Raw genomic sequence first — 15,825 nt, forward strand, 5'->3', positions numbered from 1 at the left:
ATGTATGTATCACATCGTTACCTACCCAGTTATCTTTCAAGGCTAAGAATTTTCAGGTTACAAATACAAGACAGTTTTCTTTTTCAATATTGGACCATATAACAAAGTTTTAAATGCACAAATTGAAGATTACTTCTAGACTCAGTATTAAAACGTTTTTGCTGGTAGCTAAAGCTGCTAGCTGTATACCAAACTAAGGTTCCCGCAGCATTTACAGTTTTTAATCACGTTAAAAGCTTTTCTATTTAATGCAATTAATCTCCCCTCTAACCATGTAGTTTGTCATGGTAATGTACATGCTTACATCTAGAACAAATGGGTTGACATACCAGGACTGCAATGACTTCCATGCTACCAGAAAAAACAGTGATTTAAATTTATTTAGTGTTAAAATGGATATGGAATGTTATACAATACATGTAAAGACACTTCAAGATGAGTAAAGCAGAACTAATTGCACAAGAGATTAAAGGTTCACCTCAATAGTCAGTATTATCAAATCATTACAGCTTCCATCTTCAAAGTGCAAGGTATGTCATGCAAAAACAACAGCTCAAAAAATCCCCAAACATACAAAACCAACATTGTGGTACCACTTAAAATGCCATCATACCACAACATTTTACAAGACATTTAGTGATCGTTCATAGAGAATGGAGTATTTCAGCAATAACAAAAAAGTCCAAAACATACCCAATAGATTTTGCATGGACACCAATTCCAGCATTACTATACCTAAGGAACAGGTGGCATGCTGGGAAAAGTATCTAAAAAAAATCAAAGCCTTTTTTATTCATAGCCAATATTACTTTCTGCAAGAGTTATGCAATCTTATTACTCGGATTCCTCACATAACTGGGTAAGGTTCAATATATTTTTTACATAGAGCATAATCACATAACCACCACATCAGAAGACAATTTCATTATCTTGACCAGTCACTACATTTAAAACCATGGTATGATAACATGCTCTGGAAACGAACCATCTTATTGGATATCGTTCTGAATGTAGAAATAGGAAAAACAACTAAAATAATGTTCCTAACCACTTCAACCCCAAATGAACTGTAATTTTTATATACACATTTTTTTAAATAGGTAGGTAAAAAATGCAGATGGAAGAGAAGCAGAATACACGAAATAGCTACTATAAGGCTAAGTGAACTGACCAGTGCATTCAGTAACCCTGAATGAGACTCGAATAGGAGGAGGCTGTACCTTCTGTACTCTTCCTACACCCCTGCAGTCTTATCAGGGCTGCTGAAGGCACCTGTTGCTGTGGAGGAGCTGAGCTGCTCATTCCACTTAACACTCCCTGCCCCAACAGCTGAACGCAGGGAGCAGAACCCTGCACCTCAACCGGTTCCACTCAGCCAGGAATACTGCAGATAAACACACTTCCACGCATCTGCTTTAACTACAGCTTGAACATTAACATGGAAGAAACACAGGAGATGACAGGATGGTTTTTAAGATTTCTGCCATGGGGCATCAACAGCATACAAAAAAGGCCAGGTTGCTTGCCTTCATATTAGGAATAGACTATTTTAACTTCCCAGCTTAAATGTAAGCAAGAGGAACTCCAGGAAGACCTCCTTGAGGTTAATTTTCCAACTACATCCAAAGAAAATAATTTACTGAAACCGTAACTTGCAAGGTCTACTAGCCTTGAAGTATGGATACAGGTTAACTATACCTATAGTTAAGTTAAAAAAAAATATCAGGAAACATTTTACAGGAATAAAATATGCAACTCTATGAAGCAGGCAGAAAACCACTCTAGTATGCAGCTGGAACATTCTACTCATAGCCCATCATTCTCAGGAATGTATATTTCATAAATAAAAATACAGAATAATAATTTGTGTATTCAAGCCAAAGTTGGATATTTCTAAACTTCCTCAGATAAAATTTGCTTTCTCCCTCACAAATAAGTGATAAACCCTGAAAAAAATTGGCTTTTCAATTTTTTTGTGCATGAGAAAACACAGATGAACAAACCAACACCTGGAGAAAACATTTTGTACAAGGTTGCAGATCTAAAACACTTATATTACAAAGCAATGTAAATAAATACCAGGCCAGTACAAAAGCTCTTATTTACAGTTTTACAAATGAAATTGTTTTCAGTGTAAATGCAGTGTTTCGAAGAACACATTATCAGTAAAATGAGTTCCTGTAGAGAGTATCACAATTTCACTGCAGTGTTGTATAAAACCATTGTCTCAAGTGAACTGTTGTTTATAATTTAGTACAGCTAAACCCCAGTTTATGCCTGGAATGGTATCTGTTAAAGTGCTGAAAAAGAGGACATTTCTGAAATTTTAGAAAAACTTACTGTACATTATTAAAGCTTTATCAAGTCAAAGATGTATGTTTTGTTCACATTTGCTACCACACCACCTTGCAGATGAAAGGTTTTCACAACTTGTTTTAATTAACATGCTGGCAGCCACTGGTATCTTCAGATTCAAAGTCTTGATGGTTTCTCAGAAGTAACTTGTCTTAAGCTTCAGTGGTAGCTTCAGGTTTCATAATCTGGTAGGTAATCAAGTATTCTGGGTAAGCCTGAAAGAGTGACACACACATTCTTTATTAGTCATTTTCTGGATAAATTCTGAACGTTTTCTGGAGAGAAGAAAAAGGATTTATGCCAAAAGAAAAAATAACAGTCAAAATGCCTGGAGCATTCAGAAATATGGAACCCTTCATGTGCAACTTCAGAAATAAGAAAAACGCTCGGCATATTACAGTATCATAGTATCACCAAGGTTGGAAGAGACCTCATTACATGCTTTTAAAGGACTGAAAAACTGAATGAAAAAGCTTTGTACCTGTTCCCCTCTGTAAATCACATATTCAGCCAAAGCCAATCCATTTACACTGGGTCGTCCAGTAACTGAGTGATGTCCTGGGGGAGAATGAGCCATTTTCATAGCACTAAACTGCAGGAAAGACTTGCCCAGCGTCACGCGACAAAATAGCAGTTGCCTGTGTTAAAAGGGAAAAGGGATGATGAACATAAAACACTTGTGAAGAAGCTCCAGAAAAACAATCTTGTAATTTTAAACTTCTACTTGAGGAGCCATTTTAGTCCCTCTTTATAGTTTGTTAGAGAATTTCTTGCTAACAGGACACGAAATGATAAACATGAACAACTCGTCCTTGGAAGCATCCTTGGACCCATCTTGGGAGTTAAGATACCAGGCGCTGGGTAGCACCCCCCACATGCAGCTGCAGGGGGTGGCGTGCCAGCTGCATGTGGGCAGAGTTAGCCAGCCCCAGAGGCTGACCCTCAGATTGTTATGGTATATTACCCTATCCATGCCTCACATGTCACCCTGTACCCTCTAAATGTAACCAATCTTAGCTATGCACGCCTCTTGCAAGAATGCATATAAGTCTCTGCATCACGGAAATAAAGCGGATTATGACCATCTAACCATACTGGTGAACAAAGAGTCATTCTACCCAAGCGCTCCACCGGCAATAGTTCACAGCATTCTGGAGTTGTTTTGAAGCCAAAAGTTATGCTCCCTTTAGAAATGTTAATCATTGGAAAGAGTTTACTTAATGTACTCAAAGACTGCCACAACCTTTTCATAGGGTTTGAAACAGTCGTCTGAGGATGTTCCCCATTATTCATTCTAGCAACATAACTCCCCTGTGTTCTGAGTGATTTCTACCTAGCACCCAAATTAACATTAAAACCAGGTGTAAACTCTATGTTAATATGATATACCTCATACTAGCATTTGTCAGTATCTTACCTGAAAAAAGGCATAGATTTCTTCACAATGGCAATGGAATCTCATTCCTTTTGTAGATCTTTTGCACCCAAAATTTATGCTTTCCTAACTCCTCAATCAAGACAAATAACCTCCTCCCCCCAAAAAAAAAACCAACCAAACAAAAAAAAACCCAAAACAAACAAACAAAAAAAACACACCCACAAACAACAAAACCCCAACAACCTCTGTTTAAAACTTTAGAAAGCATGAGAGGACTGACATCATAAGTCTAGAGATTATTCTCTTTACTTGAGAGTGCCAGAAAAGAGTAAACAATATGAAAAGCAATGAAGGCTCAAGGAAGGAAACTGGAAGAATGAAAATCTCTATTTCAGTGTGCGAATCAGCAGTGCCATGGGGGCTTTTATAAAGCACCTTCTCAAAGAAATAAAGCATTTGAGTATCACTGAGAAAGAAGAAATCTCCTTCCTCTGTAATAGGTTCTGGACTAACCCCTCATATTTCTGCATTTTACACAAGCATTTAGCAGATCCTTTTCACTATCCAAATCTGATTTTTTCAGTAAGGGCAAAATATTTGGCTAAATGTACTGAAATTGGTTAAAGGGTGCTTTAATTCTTAAACACCCAAGTTTTCTGAACGTCTCTATTAGGCTCAGCATACTCTACCAACTCGGTCTGCAACACATTTATACAAAAGCAAAATCACATTCTTCTGAAGGACTTACCTGTGGCAAACATAACAAGATCTGTCTTTGTGAATTGGACATCCAGTGCCACCTCCAATTCCATACACATACTGATTGCTTTTGGAAGAATTTTCTGCAAAATAAATGCCAGCTCCAAACATGCCACCTATATAGGCGTGTCTCTCATCAAATCCTTTGTGAATGATCGCGTTCACAAATGGGGAGCCTACAAGAAAAGAAGGAAAATACTGAAAAACACAGCATGCAGATTTTTGTATGTGTCACAATTCTAGCATCCACTCCAGCTTTTTTGGGTATAGTTTTTCTACATATACAAGGAAATCAAATCTCCAGAAACTCTGGCCTCAGATTTTACACAGCAAATTTGCTAGATGTATTATACAAATGACTAAGTGTACATTTTAAACATACATTTACAAAGGATAACATCTGAAAGAGCTCTTGCTGCTAGAAGACTCTGTAAGTCTGCTCTCCCTTTGGCAAAGCTTCATCTTAACCAATTTAATGCACTGCTACACAAATCCCACCTTCCACCTAATGCTAAGTAGATTGTATTCAAAAAGGAATAAACATAAACCAGTATTTAATTACTTGCAATGAGCACAAAATCTAAGAAATAATCTGTTCAAAATGGTTAGATTTTTCATCTTGAGGCAACTGGTAGCCACTAATTTTCAGAAAACCTGCCATTTTTTTGGTAAGGATTTTTGTCACAATATATATAAACATGAAAGCACTGTTAAGAGAAAAGCTCTAAGAGAACATGGCATTTCAGAGTTATACTGGGAATTACAGTAAAAATAATCCAAAGCCTTAACTGCAAAGGTAAAGATGACCAAACTGTATATAAAGGAGAACATTCCAGATGAGAATAAGAGAAATGCTCATAAGTATTAGCTGCTTTGTAGCAGGGATAATTTTGTTATTATCTAACTAATTCAAAAGACTCCTTCAAACACTAACGGTCATTCCATTAGAGGTAGCTTCTTCTTCCAGGTGTATGGACCACAATCAAAACAGGATTTAGATATCTACGAGCTTGGGCAAACAACGAATTACTGTGTTAGTGCTGCTTCCAACAGTAAAGTATGGGATCTACATAGCTTTCATTTTGGGGATGTACGGTGCACTTGCTTAATCAGGACAAACGAGGTATTTGCGTACAACCAATTTGCACCGATTTGTTAATGATAAGCTATCTTTTCTGTAATGATGAACAAGAACTTAACAAATTATAAAAGCAAGAAAACAAAAAAATCCCACAATGAATCCCCCGAACAACCCATAGCAGAATAGAGTTTTACCCTTTATCATTTTTGTCACACAGGCAAGAAAATTAACTTAACCAAGGAGGGGAGGCACACTGATTAATCTCCATTAATAGCTGCTAAAATGTTTTCGCTTAGAACTCAGACATCTCCTTCCAAGATGCAAATTTCAGAAGACTTAATGCATTATGTGGCACCACTGACACAAACACTTTGCATATAAAAGTCATGCAAGGCCTTGAACTTATTCCCACTGAGAAAATGTACTTCACTTGAGACTGTAGAAACTCTCCAGTAAAGAGTGTTGATGGTCAACTGAGTTAAAAAAGTGATTTCAGTATCTCACCATGAAACAGCATCCTTTCATTGGCATGGTTATGATTCTCTTCAGAGACTTCTTTCCTTCTGTGAGTGTATCTTTCCCACAGTTTTTTGTTGCATACTTTCTGAATCTGAAACAGTCAAAATGCAAGTTCTGTGATGAAACCAAAAACTGTTTTGCTTTACTTGACCTGTAGTGCAGTACACTTCCACCGTCAGTTAAATAAGAACGCTCATGTTAGAACTGAATGAAACACAAATTCTTTAATTTATCCTGCAGAAGCTGATTGTTATATCGGAACAAGTAAATAATAATCATATGCTTAATTAACAACCAATTTATTTTAAACTGCTGCTAAGCAATACTTTGGTTAAATTCAGCAGATGCAGTCACACTTCTACTTGAGCAGAATCCACTCCAAACAGCTTGATGTCAAAACACTAGTAAAGAGATTACCTAGCAAATGAAGGAGTGTCTTCCACTAAAACTTACAGAACTCTAAATAGAACTTATAGAACCCTATATTTCGCCTCAAGCTACGTCAGAGGAAATTTAGGCTCGAGGTGAAGAGAAAAGTTCTTCACTGAGAGAGTCATTGGATACTGGAATGGGCTGCCCAGGGAGGTGGTGGAGTTGCCGTCACTGGGGCTGTTCAAGGCAAGATTGGATGTGCCACTTGGTGCCACGGTCTAGCCTTGAGCTCTGTGGTAAAGGGTTGGACTTGATGATCTATGAGGTCTCTTCCAACCTTGGTGATACTGTGAACTCTTATGAAAGGAAGTAAATTATGTACTCTCTGCAGAGGTGCATAGATGAGCACAGATCTAATCTGCAGAGTGTTAAGTGTGTAGAAAAAGCATGTCAATTCTACTGGGGAAACTCTAACTGAAACTGTTAAGAAAGCTTCATATGATTTTTAAGCTTCTTTCGTGTTAAATCAAGCCAAAATAGGTATCTTTACTTCCATGCTTCAAGAGTTTTGCTTTCACTTCTTGCTGGTTTTAACCCTGCTATTCCCTCAACAGAAACCTTCTGTTTCCTGTAAAACCTTCTGCCTTTTTCTTCAAGGATTTTCTGTGAGTTTCTTTTATGTTGATTTCTCAAAATTCCTCAGCGACTGTTAACTGCTAACCAATTTTCCCATATCATCTTATTCTCTGAATTTCAAGATTTTTTTCCTGAGCATGTCTCAGCACAGCACATCTTATCACATTCTGCAACAACAAATGTATGTTTATAGACATGTTATTTTCAGCCAAAACTCTAAAGATGTAACCATCAACAAGATGCTACCTTTAAGATGTTGTATCTATTGAAGACTCCACCAGCATGTCCTCCATCTCTATGCTCTCGCACAGTACTCTGCATCTGAAGATTGAGAATTTTAAGGTAGATCATTTTGTTCAGAACACTTTCAAAACACACCCTTCACACAGTCAAATAATCAAAAGAGCTAATTCTGTCTTTAAAAAAAAAATACAAGAAATTTTTAGTCAAGGACTATGTTAAATAATGTTAGGTTTCATGGATGCACATAACCCAAACCATATACTGAATAGTCTGTGGTCTAGTTTTCAAGATTATCACTCATGTATTTACAGTATTGTTTCTTCAAAATGTTGTCCTGTGTGCTTATGACACTTTGGAAGGAAGTGACTTAAATGTCTGTGTCACAGGCAGTCGGTAGTGTAGAATGCCCATGTTACAGCAGAGTTTAAAAATACTACAAGCAGTATTAACCTGAGAAAGTAAGTATGGATGTCATGAGTGCAGATTTTAAGTGGTGCAAAGTTAGAAATCTGAAGTATACTTATGTAAGTTTTTCTTAGGTGTGGAGATGTTTATTGTCCTCTTAAAAAGTCTAGCTGTAATTTTTCATCTGCTTCTTTAGCAGAAATACGACACATGCTGAGAGACTACAAAGAAAGACATACCTCCTCTTCTACTGACTGAAATTCCTTATCTTCAGTGGAAAGATCTATGAGAATAGTTCCACTTCCAGAAGTATTTAAAGTGAGGTATGGGTTAAGTCCTGTGAATACAACAAAACAATTTCAGAAGCCACTTTCAGGCTGATTTGGGATGATAACCAATAAAAGGCTTTTCCTTTTAAAAGGGACCATTTTTTCAAAACTCCATTTATGAGATGACCAAGTTAGCTGCTAAGAAAGGTAGAGATTACCAACTACTTCAATTTCCTTCTGTCAGCCAGACATTTTTGCAGATGCCAAAGTGCAGTCCCTCAAATAATTTTCTTAGTTTCAAATCAAACCTTTTCAGCATCTGTGTTTATAACCTTTACCCACACCTTACTGTACATACACTATTAACGACAAGAAGCAGAGCAGCTGCTATTGGGACACAAATCAACAGCAACCTTTTTCACTGATCTGTGGATACCGATCAGTTCTCTCAGCAAGAATAAACAGATACACTAACCCATCTGTCTGTGCTCAGCTCAGTACACTAAATCTGAAACAAGTATATACCTTGCTGTCCAGAAATGAGTCTTTCAACTCCTTTAATGATTTTATGTCTATGGCCATAAGCGTTAATTCCAATTTCCTTCAGTTCTTTGTGGCCCATTTCAACCAATACATCCAGTGTTATCTATAATGAGAGCAAACATTTTTTTGTACAACAGCATGAACACACTGTAACAGCTGCTACTAACAATGAAAATATCTCATAATAGTTAAGATAAAAAGCAAGTATGAAAAGAACACGAACAGCGGAGACTTTACTGTACTTTCTCATAGTTTACCCAACTGTTGTCCCCAAAAGTCTTCAAATGTCACAAATTGTAATCCTGTAACTCATACTGCTTGCAAGGACCACATTTCTAATTCAGAAATATGATTTTCTACATATAAAGCCAACACAAACAAATTCAGAAATTACTAATCACCACTCACTACTTATTTACCTCACCACCCACTTTGCTGAAAGAAAAAGTCTGCACTCTTACAGTGATATAGACACTATAGCCCCAAGTTTTTTTATAGGTATTTAAAAATATACGTACCAATAATTAAAAAAATCCATTTACACCCTTTCATTCCACTCCTTTTGACACTCACTCTTTTTAAATCTCTCTCATTATGTTATTCTAAGCAATATTTACTCCCTTGCTTTGTAGTTGAGTATCTAGAAGTAAACATAACTACTTACCTGTTCTCTTTCAAATATGTCAATTAGATGCTCAAGGCCAAGGTTCCGCACAAACTGATTTATGCTAAAATCTACACCTGAAACTGGGCAAGAAGAAAAACTGACAATGAGCATTCATAGATGTACTGTAAAACTAAGTGCACACACCTCACATTATTTGTGACAATAAATCCTCTTTATCTTCTGAAGATAAAGAATAAATATTTGTATCGCTAGTCAGTGGCAATTATTACTTACTCTGGTAGATTATTTTAAGTTTTCTAACCCTCTCAAAAGCAGTCTTTGTGCTTCCATGAGATAAACAACTACCTGGTTACCAGAAATACATGTTCAAATATATCTTGAAAACTGAAATGTTATAGATGTAACTTTTTCAAGATACCTAAGAAACTAGCTAAACTCATAGAAATTAGCTGAAGTTTGTATTACAATACTGCTCAGTACGGAACCAAATTTCATTAGACTTCTCTTTTTAAGCACAATTCACCATTTTGGTAAGGGGAAAGTACTAAAACCTTATACTATGTGGCTTTGAGACTTTTGCTCCTCATTAATGACATTGTAAGGGATATGGATGCTGCATATACCACAGTAACTGTGTGCACACATGAGAAACTTCACATTTCTGTTACTCTTTTCATGATATAGTAGAAAATGCTACTCTTTCCTAACTGAGGAAGCCTCACCTTCTTTTTTCTCCAGAACAGTAGCTCCCTCTGCACTGTTTGTACCAACAACAGAAGGAAGTTCAGAAAAACTACCAGACAAGTTGTCAAGACTACTTGCAGCAGACAGACTGGATGGACTGGATGGAACAGAAGATAGGGAATCAGTTGTAGATCCTGTAGTCTGAGACATGCTTATAACCTGAGGTTTGTAGCAAGTCGGTAAGGCAGAAGGAGGCATTGCTGCTGTCAATAACGCGCTGACATCATCTGCCTAAAGAGTAGAAAACAACTTAAGACAGAGGAAGACTTACACATTTTTTCCTAGGATGCATTATCATTATTTTAGACTTCTTAAAGATACCCCCAAATAAATAAAAAGCACACTGGAAAACTCTGCCTTTTACAATGCAGCTTACAAATACCCTTTCTTGCCAGCAACATACATAACTGTAAAATGTTTCTAAGTAAAAACTGCAGTAAGATTAAAAGGAAAAATCTCAGTATTTCTAAAAACTTCAGGGACAGTTGTACAGAATTAATTTTCTAGAAAAAAAAATGAGAACTTCCATTGGCAACCAGAAAGTTACAATTCAAAACTATGCTCATAGTACTATAATACTTAGAACAAAACCCCACCCACAACCTTGGCGGCTAGTCAGTTTACTACATTTATGTTGCTACAAAGTTTGTTTACATTTTATAGCCACACTCTTTGTATTAATCAAACTCTAAGCATCAAATTAAAAGCATCAAAGTATCACTATTAATTCCTTTTGTTGTTTTGATTGTTGATGCTTTTTTTTCCACTCAGCCTTGAAATAACAAGTCTTGGACAAGGATATATGTAAAGAAAGTTTATATAAAGGCTCTACTGACTTTCATTACCAGCCATATATAAACATGAGAGGAACCAGAGTATTTTAAAATTTATAGAAGCTGCTTTTATCTTTAAAGACAGTTTTAAGACAAGTTGTCACCAATAGCAAGTAGGTACAGATTTCCCAAGAGCTCCATCACTTACAGTAACCAGGTCCAATGGTGTTTGTCCTTCTTGGTTTTTCAGAGTAGGATCAGCCCCATGTGCCAGTAACAAGGCACAAAGCTGTGTCCTTCCTTTCTGGGCTGCTTCGTGCAGAGGTGTGAAAGCCCATTTATCCGTAGCATTCACACACGCATTATACTTTATAAGTAAAGCTGCTACATCGACATGCTAGAAGTAAAAACACACTTTAAGTTCCAAGATATTGCAGCATATTAAACCATCACTGATACAGCCCTTTAACCTTCACTCTTATTTCCTTAGAATGCATTTACTTCCTAATTACAGTTAAAAAAAAAAAAAAGAACAAAGTGTTTTCTTCTTTACCACCATTAACATGATAGTAAAAAGTTAAGAATCCTTCTTTTAAGAGAAAAGCATAGAATGCAACAGAACCCCAAATCCAGGAGAGTCTGAAGGAAAAATTCCTGAATTTGAATTTTTAGTTTGGAAACTAATCCAACTATTCTGATTAAAGACTTTATTCAAGCTCAAAGATTCACAAAATCCACAAAAACAACTAGTGTCTTGACACCAGCCAAGGACATGAAAATGAGATCTTACTGATAAAATTTGACTGGCACAGACAAGAAAATACATTTTATGGCCTTTCAGGCTGACGGTGTTCTAAGTGTTCATGTTCAGAAAACTCAATTCTTGTAGTCCCCAACCATTATTTTACAAAATCGAGAGCCTGCGCCTTTAAAATGAGCTGACCATGATCAAATTTCTTTTTTGTGTTTTACAAATAAGATTACACTACAACTTCATGGCAAATGCTTACAGAGAATATTGGCTCACAATGTTGTCAATGAAATGTAACTCACTAACATGAAACGAAGGCTCAGAAGTTTGAGATATTTACCCCGTATGATGCTGCATTATGCAGAGGAATCAAACCTCCTTTATCCTGTGCATTCACATCTGCTCCGTGCTGTAACAGGTATTCTGCAACCTCCAAATTGTTGTAACCAGCTAAAGGTTATGAAAAGACAAAATCAGAAAATATTTTAAAAACATCCTCAACAGGCTCTGGAGAAGTAGCAATTCACTTAAATTGATTGAAAGTTATGCTGTCTCCACTGGAATTGCCACCTTATTAATGAGGATTGCTTCACCCTATTTAAGAGTACTTGGTTTAAAAACCATCTGTGCCAGCAAACAGAGCATAGGAAATTATAGTCATCGTAGCTGAATGGTTTAGAAGAGGAAAATGCATTAATATGCATAAAATACTAACTTTAAAAAAGAAAAAATAGAATCCACTAGCTTGAGGCTATACTTTAAACTTGCTTTGACATAGAAAGTTCAGCTACAGTAACTAGTAAACTGACAAAATTAAAACACTGACCAGCTAAGTGTAGTGGTGTTGAATGCCGCCCTTGAGTGTCTCGACAGTTGACATTGTCAGGTGAACACAGCTTTTTCACTCGGGCCAAACAACCTTTCTTTGCAGCATCTAGTAGAGCTGCATCTCCTCTGAGCAGGTCTTGAATATCAGTATCACCATCTTTAACAAGGTCTAGTGGAGTGTTTCCATCTCTGTTTTTCTTTGTAGGGTCAGCTCCATGCTGTGCACATCAAAAAGAAATGGCAAATATGTAAGTAGAATAAACATGTTGGATCTTGGGCACCTTACACTTTATTGAGCAAATTATTCTGATACACATTCAAATGCTTCACTGACAGCCTTCCAGTTACTCTGTGGGAAAAGACACTACTTTCTACTACCACTACTATTACTAATAGTATACCTTTTGCTGAAAACTTGGGTTTAACTACAGTCATTCAGAAACTGCAAAAATGAAGTCGTCAAAGAAGTCAAATCATATTTCGGACTGATCAAGAAAGTAAAGAAAGGAACCTTTCTTGATCATATATAATACCTGTAAGAGAAGTTTGCAGATCTCATATTTTCCTTTTGCTGCAGCTTCATGCAAGGGAGTGAATTTCCACAAGTCAGCTACATTGACAACTGCACCATGTTTAACCAGAAGTTCTGCAACTTCATAGTGACCATACGAGCAAGCATTATGTAAAGGGACAAGTCCTCTGGAAACAATTGAAAAAAGAATAAATTCTTTGAAAGTTGGGTTTTTTTTTCACAAGGTGATATAAACTTAAAACACAATGCACCTTCCACAATCACATCACAACAAATACACTTTTATATTTTCCACAATAGTCTAATATTGTAGGAATATCTACTGCTCACGCAGTAAAAATACAATCAGCAGTGGCACTGAAAAGAAGTAAAACCACAAGATAAGAAGTTCTTGAAACTCCAGTTTCAAGTACAGCAAAATGCTTTTGTTGATATCCTGAGCATTAACTCTATCAGTACTTAAAAAAACAAACCCAAAAGCAAACAAAAAAAACTAATTACTGCTTGAAAAAGGGATGCTTATCAGCTAGCAATATTCAAGAGCCGACAGATATCACCAATTGCCAAGAATATACACATTTTGAGTATTTACCCCTTATCTTTTGCATGCACATCAGCTCCATGCTGAAGAAGATACTCAACAACAGATACCCTGTTATATCCAGCTGCAAAATGAAGCGGTGTAGACTGACGTCCTTCAATATCTCTGCAGTTCACACTTTGAACTGTGCACAGTTTCTGTGAAATTCCCAAAACAACACATACATCACTATTAATAATGCTGCCACACCCTCTAATTTAGTCAGTGAATGTTCTACAGATCTAATTTTGGAAAATTTTTTCATTTAAAAAAAAAATAATCTTAATTTATTTTCACATAAACTCTTTACTTTCCATACATTGCGTCCCAGGCAAAAGAAAACTAACCAGTCCTTCTTCCCAAATTCACACCCAGGACTTCCTATTTACACTTCTTAAAATAAGACAAACTTCTAGAAGTGTCATTTGCAACATTTGTGCAATGTGACGGTTTTCGGACAGGGATCACGACTTCAAAGCAGTCAGTGCAGGGCTGTTTGATTGCTTGTTCTGAGAAACTGTAGTTTGGGATATATTTAGGATGCAGTTATGCTTACTTTTACAGTATCCACATCTCCAGCCTTTGCAGCTTCCAGCAACTGTCGATCTGCATCAGAATTACCTAATGGAATACCTTCTGAAAAAACAAATGAAGATGTATGACATGTTAGTTGAAGAAATTTCTTAAGGCAGAAAATAATTTGAGTACTTTAATGATTCCCCTAAAAAAAGGTTAACCAATTGTGGATAAGTTTTGCCTTTTCTTACCATCTACAACTGCAGCTACCAGCTCAAACAGTGTTTGCAATGCTGCCTTAGCAACTTGCTTCCTATCCATTCTGAAGTACTGTACAACTAAACATTATTAGTTTCAGAATTAGACTGGATCAAGAAGCTTACCTATGTGTATGTCTAAACCTTACTCTTGAAAATCCATGAACCTTGTTGTCTCTGCTTACAGATGCCAAGTAGCCATTTTTTGCTTCTAAAACTCATTTTCTATTTACAAAATTCCTCCCCTCCCTATGTCAAGATTTTCCCAAAGTGGCTGTACAGTGAAACATTCTGAGCATCTATGATAGTCTGTGTAGCTGAATAGAGGGTGCATGACAGTGTTAACTAGAGCAGGCAGGCACTGCACAAGCCAGTACTGTCTTTAGTATAAAGTATTTCTTTTTTTGACAGCTCTTGAAATGGCAAGTGAAATGAAGCACCACATTACTTCAGATGTGGACCTTGAATAAATCACTTGTACCTTGTAGTAGCTGTTGCACGTTTTCAGTTCCCATCTGTAAGGCTGTAAAGCCCTGCAGAGACACAATGGAAGGATCACATCCAGAACTCAACAGCAACCTGCATGTTTGAAGATGACCACAATGTGCTGCTCTATGAAGAGAGGTCTGACCAAGATTATCTAATGCATTAACCTAAAAATAACACAGACAGGAAATACCACCATCAAAACTTAACATTAAAGCTGTTTTCTGTGCTAACTGAAAGAGCTTCACAAGTTCACAAGATTAAAAAGACCACACTGGCTTATTGTGTTTTTTTTTTTCTTGTTTGTTTTGTGTTTTCAGATTGAGGACTTCCTATGCATTTCAGTCAAGGTGTATTTAACAATTTAAAATTCTGCACCTAAAGGTTACTTAATTCTCCACTGTTCCTCTGGTTTTGATCACTGCTTTGGAAATCTCACAGCAGTCAGACTCCAGACAAATTTCTGTGTTTAGGAGGATTCAAGCATTACAGAGAATATCCTCCTCCCACTTTTTGCAGAGATTTGAACTAAATGCTGCTGATTTAACATTTTGCCTTCAATGAAATTGTTACCACACACAACATCACATAATGGCTATCTGTTATGCAGTTCAGTCTAGCCTCTTGTTTCGATATATCCCATAGTGTTTCATTATTAGTGCTGGACAACAAACAATCAAATAAAACACTCTACACACTTTTAGATAACAGTGAGAACTACATGATGTTCCTTCCGCATATATAGGATTGATGGCCTTTGTCTTAAAGTATTTAAATCTAAAGACTTCCAAAATTAATTATTTTAGAAAAGTCTGCCTACTCAGGTGACCATTCTCATGATATGAAAAGCTCTGTGGTAGGAAAATCCTGACAAAAAAAAGTACAATCATTAACCCATACCTTAGCTTCATGTTTCACGACTACTTCGACAACATCATTATGAGCCTTTTCTGATGCCACATGCAGAGGAGTCAAGAAGCTTAAAAAAAAAAATTAAAATTAAGAATATATTTTGCAAAAGTACTCTAAAAGACAGAAATATTCTTTGTAACCACTCACTCTTTTGTTTTTTCATTGATGTTGGCTCCTTTCCTCAGCAACAATTCACATACTTGTTTTCTCTTAGGATAGGGAGACGCAGCAGCACAGTGCTAAGAACATTTAAAATTG

The 15,825-nt window shown here is 36.5% G+C and overlaps 1 protein-coding gene across 2 annotated transcripts in view; it reads right to left on the reverse strand.

The window, feature by feature from the left end:
- Positions 1 to 362: 362 nt before the first annotated feature.
- Positions 363 to 15,825, reverse strand: part of TNKS2 (tankyrase 2) — a 28,188-nt gene continuing 12,725 nt past the window's right edge. Inside the window, exons 10-27 of one of the 2 annotated variants that reach the window (XM_064144721.1) lie at positions 15,715 to 15,806; positions 15,556 to 15,634; positions 14,651 to 14,822; positions 13,953 to 14,032; positions 13,409 to 13,554; positions 12,818 to 12,983; positions 12,283 to 12,502; positions 11,797 to 11,906; positions 10,914 to 11,102; positions 9,911 to 10,163; positions 9,225 to 9,307; positions 8,543 to 8,663; positions 7,988 to 8,085; positions 7,347 to 7,421; positions 6,078 to 6,183; positions 4,482 to 4,668; positions 2,837 to 2,993; positions 363 to 2,570 (exon numbers count right to left, since the gene is read on the reverse strand). In XM_064144721.1, coding sequence (XP_064000791.1) covers positions 2,508 to 2,570; positions 2,837 to 2,993; positions 4,482 to 4,668; positions 6,078 to 6,183; positions 7,347 to 7,421; positions 7,988 to 8,085; positions 8,543 to 8,663; positions 9,225 to 9,307; positions 9,911 to 10,163; positions 10,914 to 11,102; positions 11,797 to 11,906; positions 12,283 to 12,502; positions 12,818 to 12,983; positions 13,409 to 13,554; positions 13,953 to 14,032; positions 14,651 to 14,822; positions 15,556 to 15,634; positions 15,715 to 15,806 — 2,397 coding nt within the window. In that variant the 3' untranslated portion in view covers positions 363 to 2,507. The remainder of the gene's footprint in view (positions 2,571 to 2,836; positions 2,994 to 4,481; positions 4,669 to 6,077; positions 6,184 to 7,346; positions 7,422 to 7,987; positions 8,086 to 8,542; positions 8,664 to 9,224; positions 9,308 to 9,910; positions 10,164 to 10,913; positions 11,103 to 11,796; positions 11,907 to 12,282; positions 12,503 to 12,817; positions 12,984 to 13,408; positions 13,555 to 13,952; positions 14,033 to 14,650; positions 14,823 to 15,555; positions 15,635 to 15,714; positions 15,807 to 15,825) is intronic. The other variant, XM_064144722.1, reaches the window with a different exon arrangement.

This window comes from Pogoniulus pusillus, chromosome 6, assembly GCF_015220805.1.
Source record: "Pogoniulus pusillus isolate bPogPus1 chromosome 6, bPogPus1.pri, whole genome shotgun sequence".
Lineage (NCBI taxonomy): Eukaryota > Metazoa > Chordata > Aves > Piciformes > Lybiidae > Pogoniulus > Pogoniulus pusillus.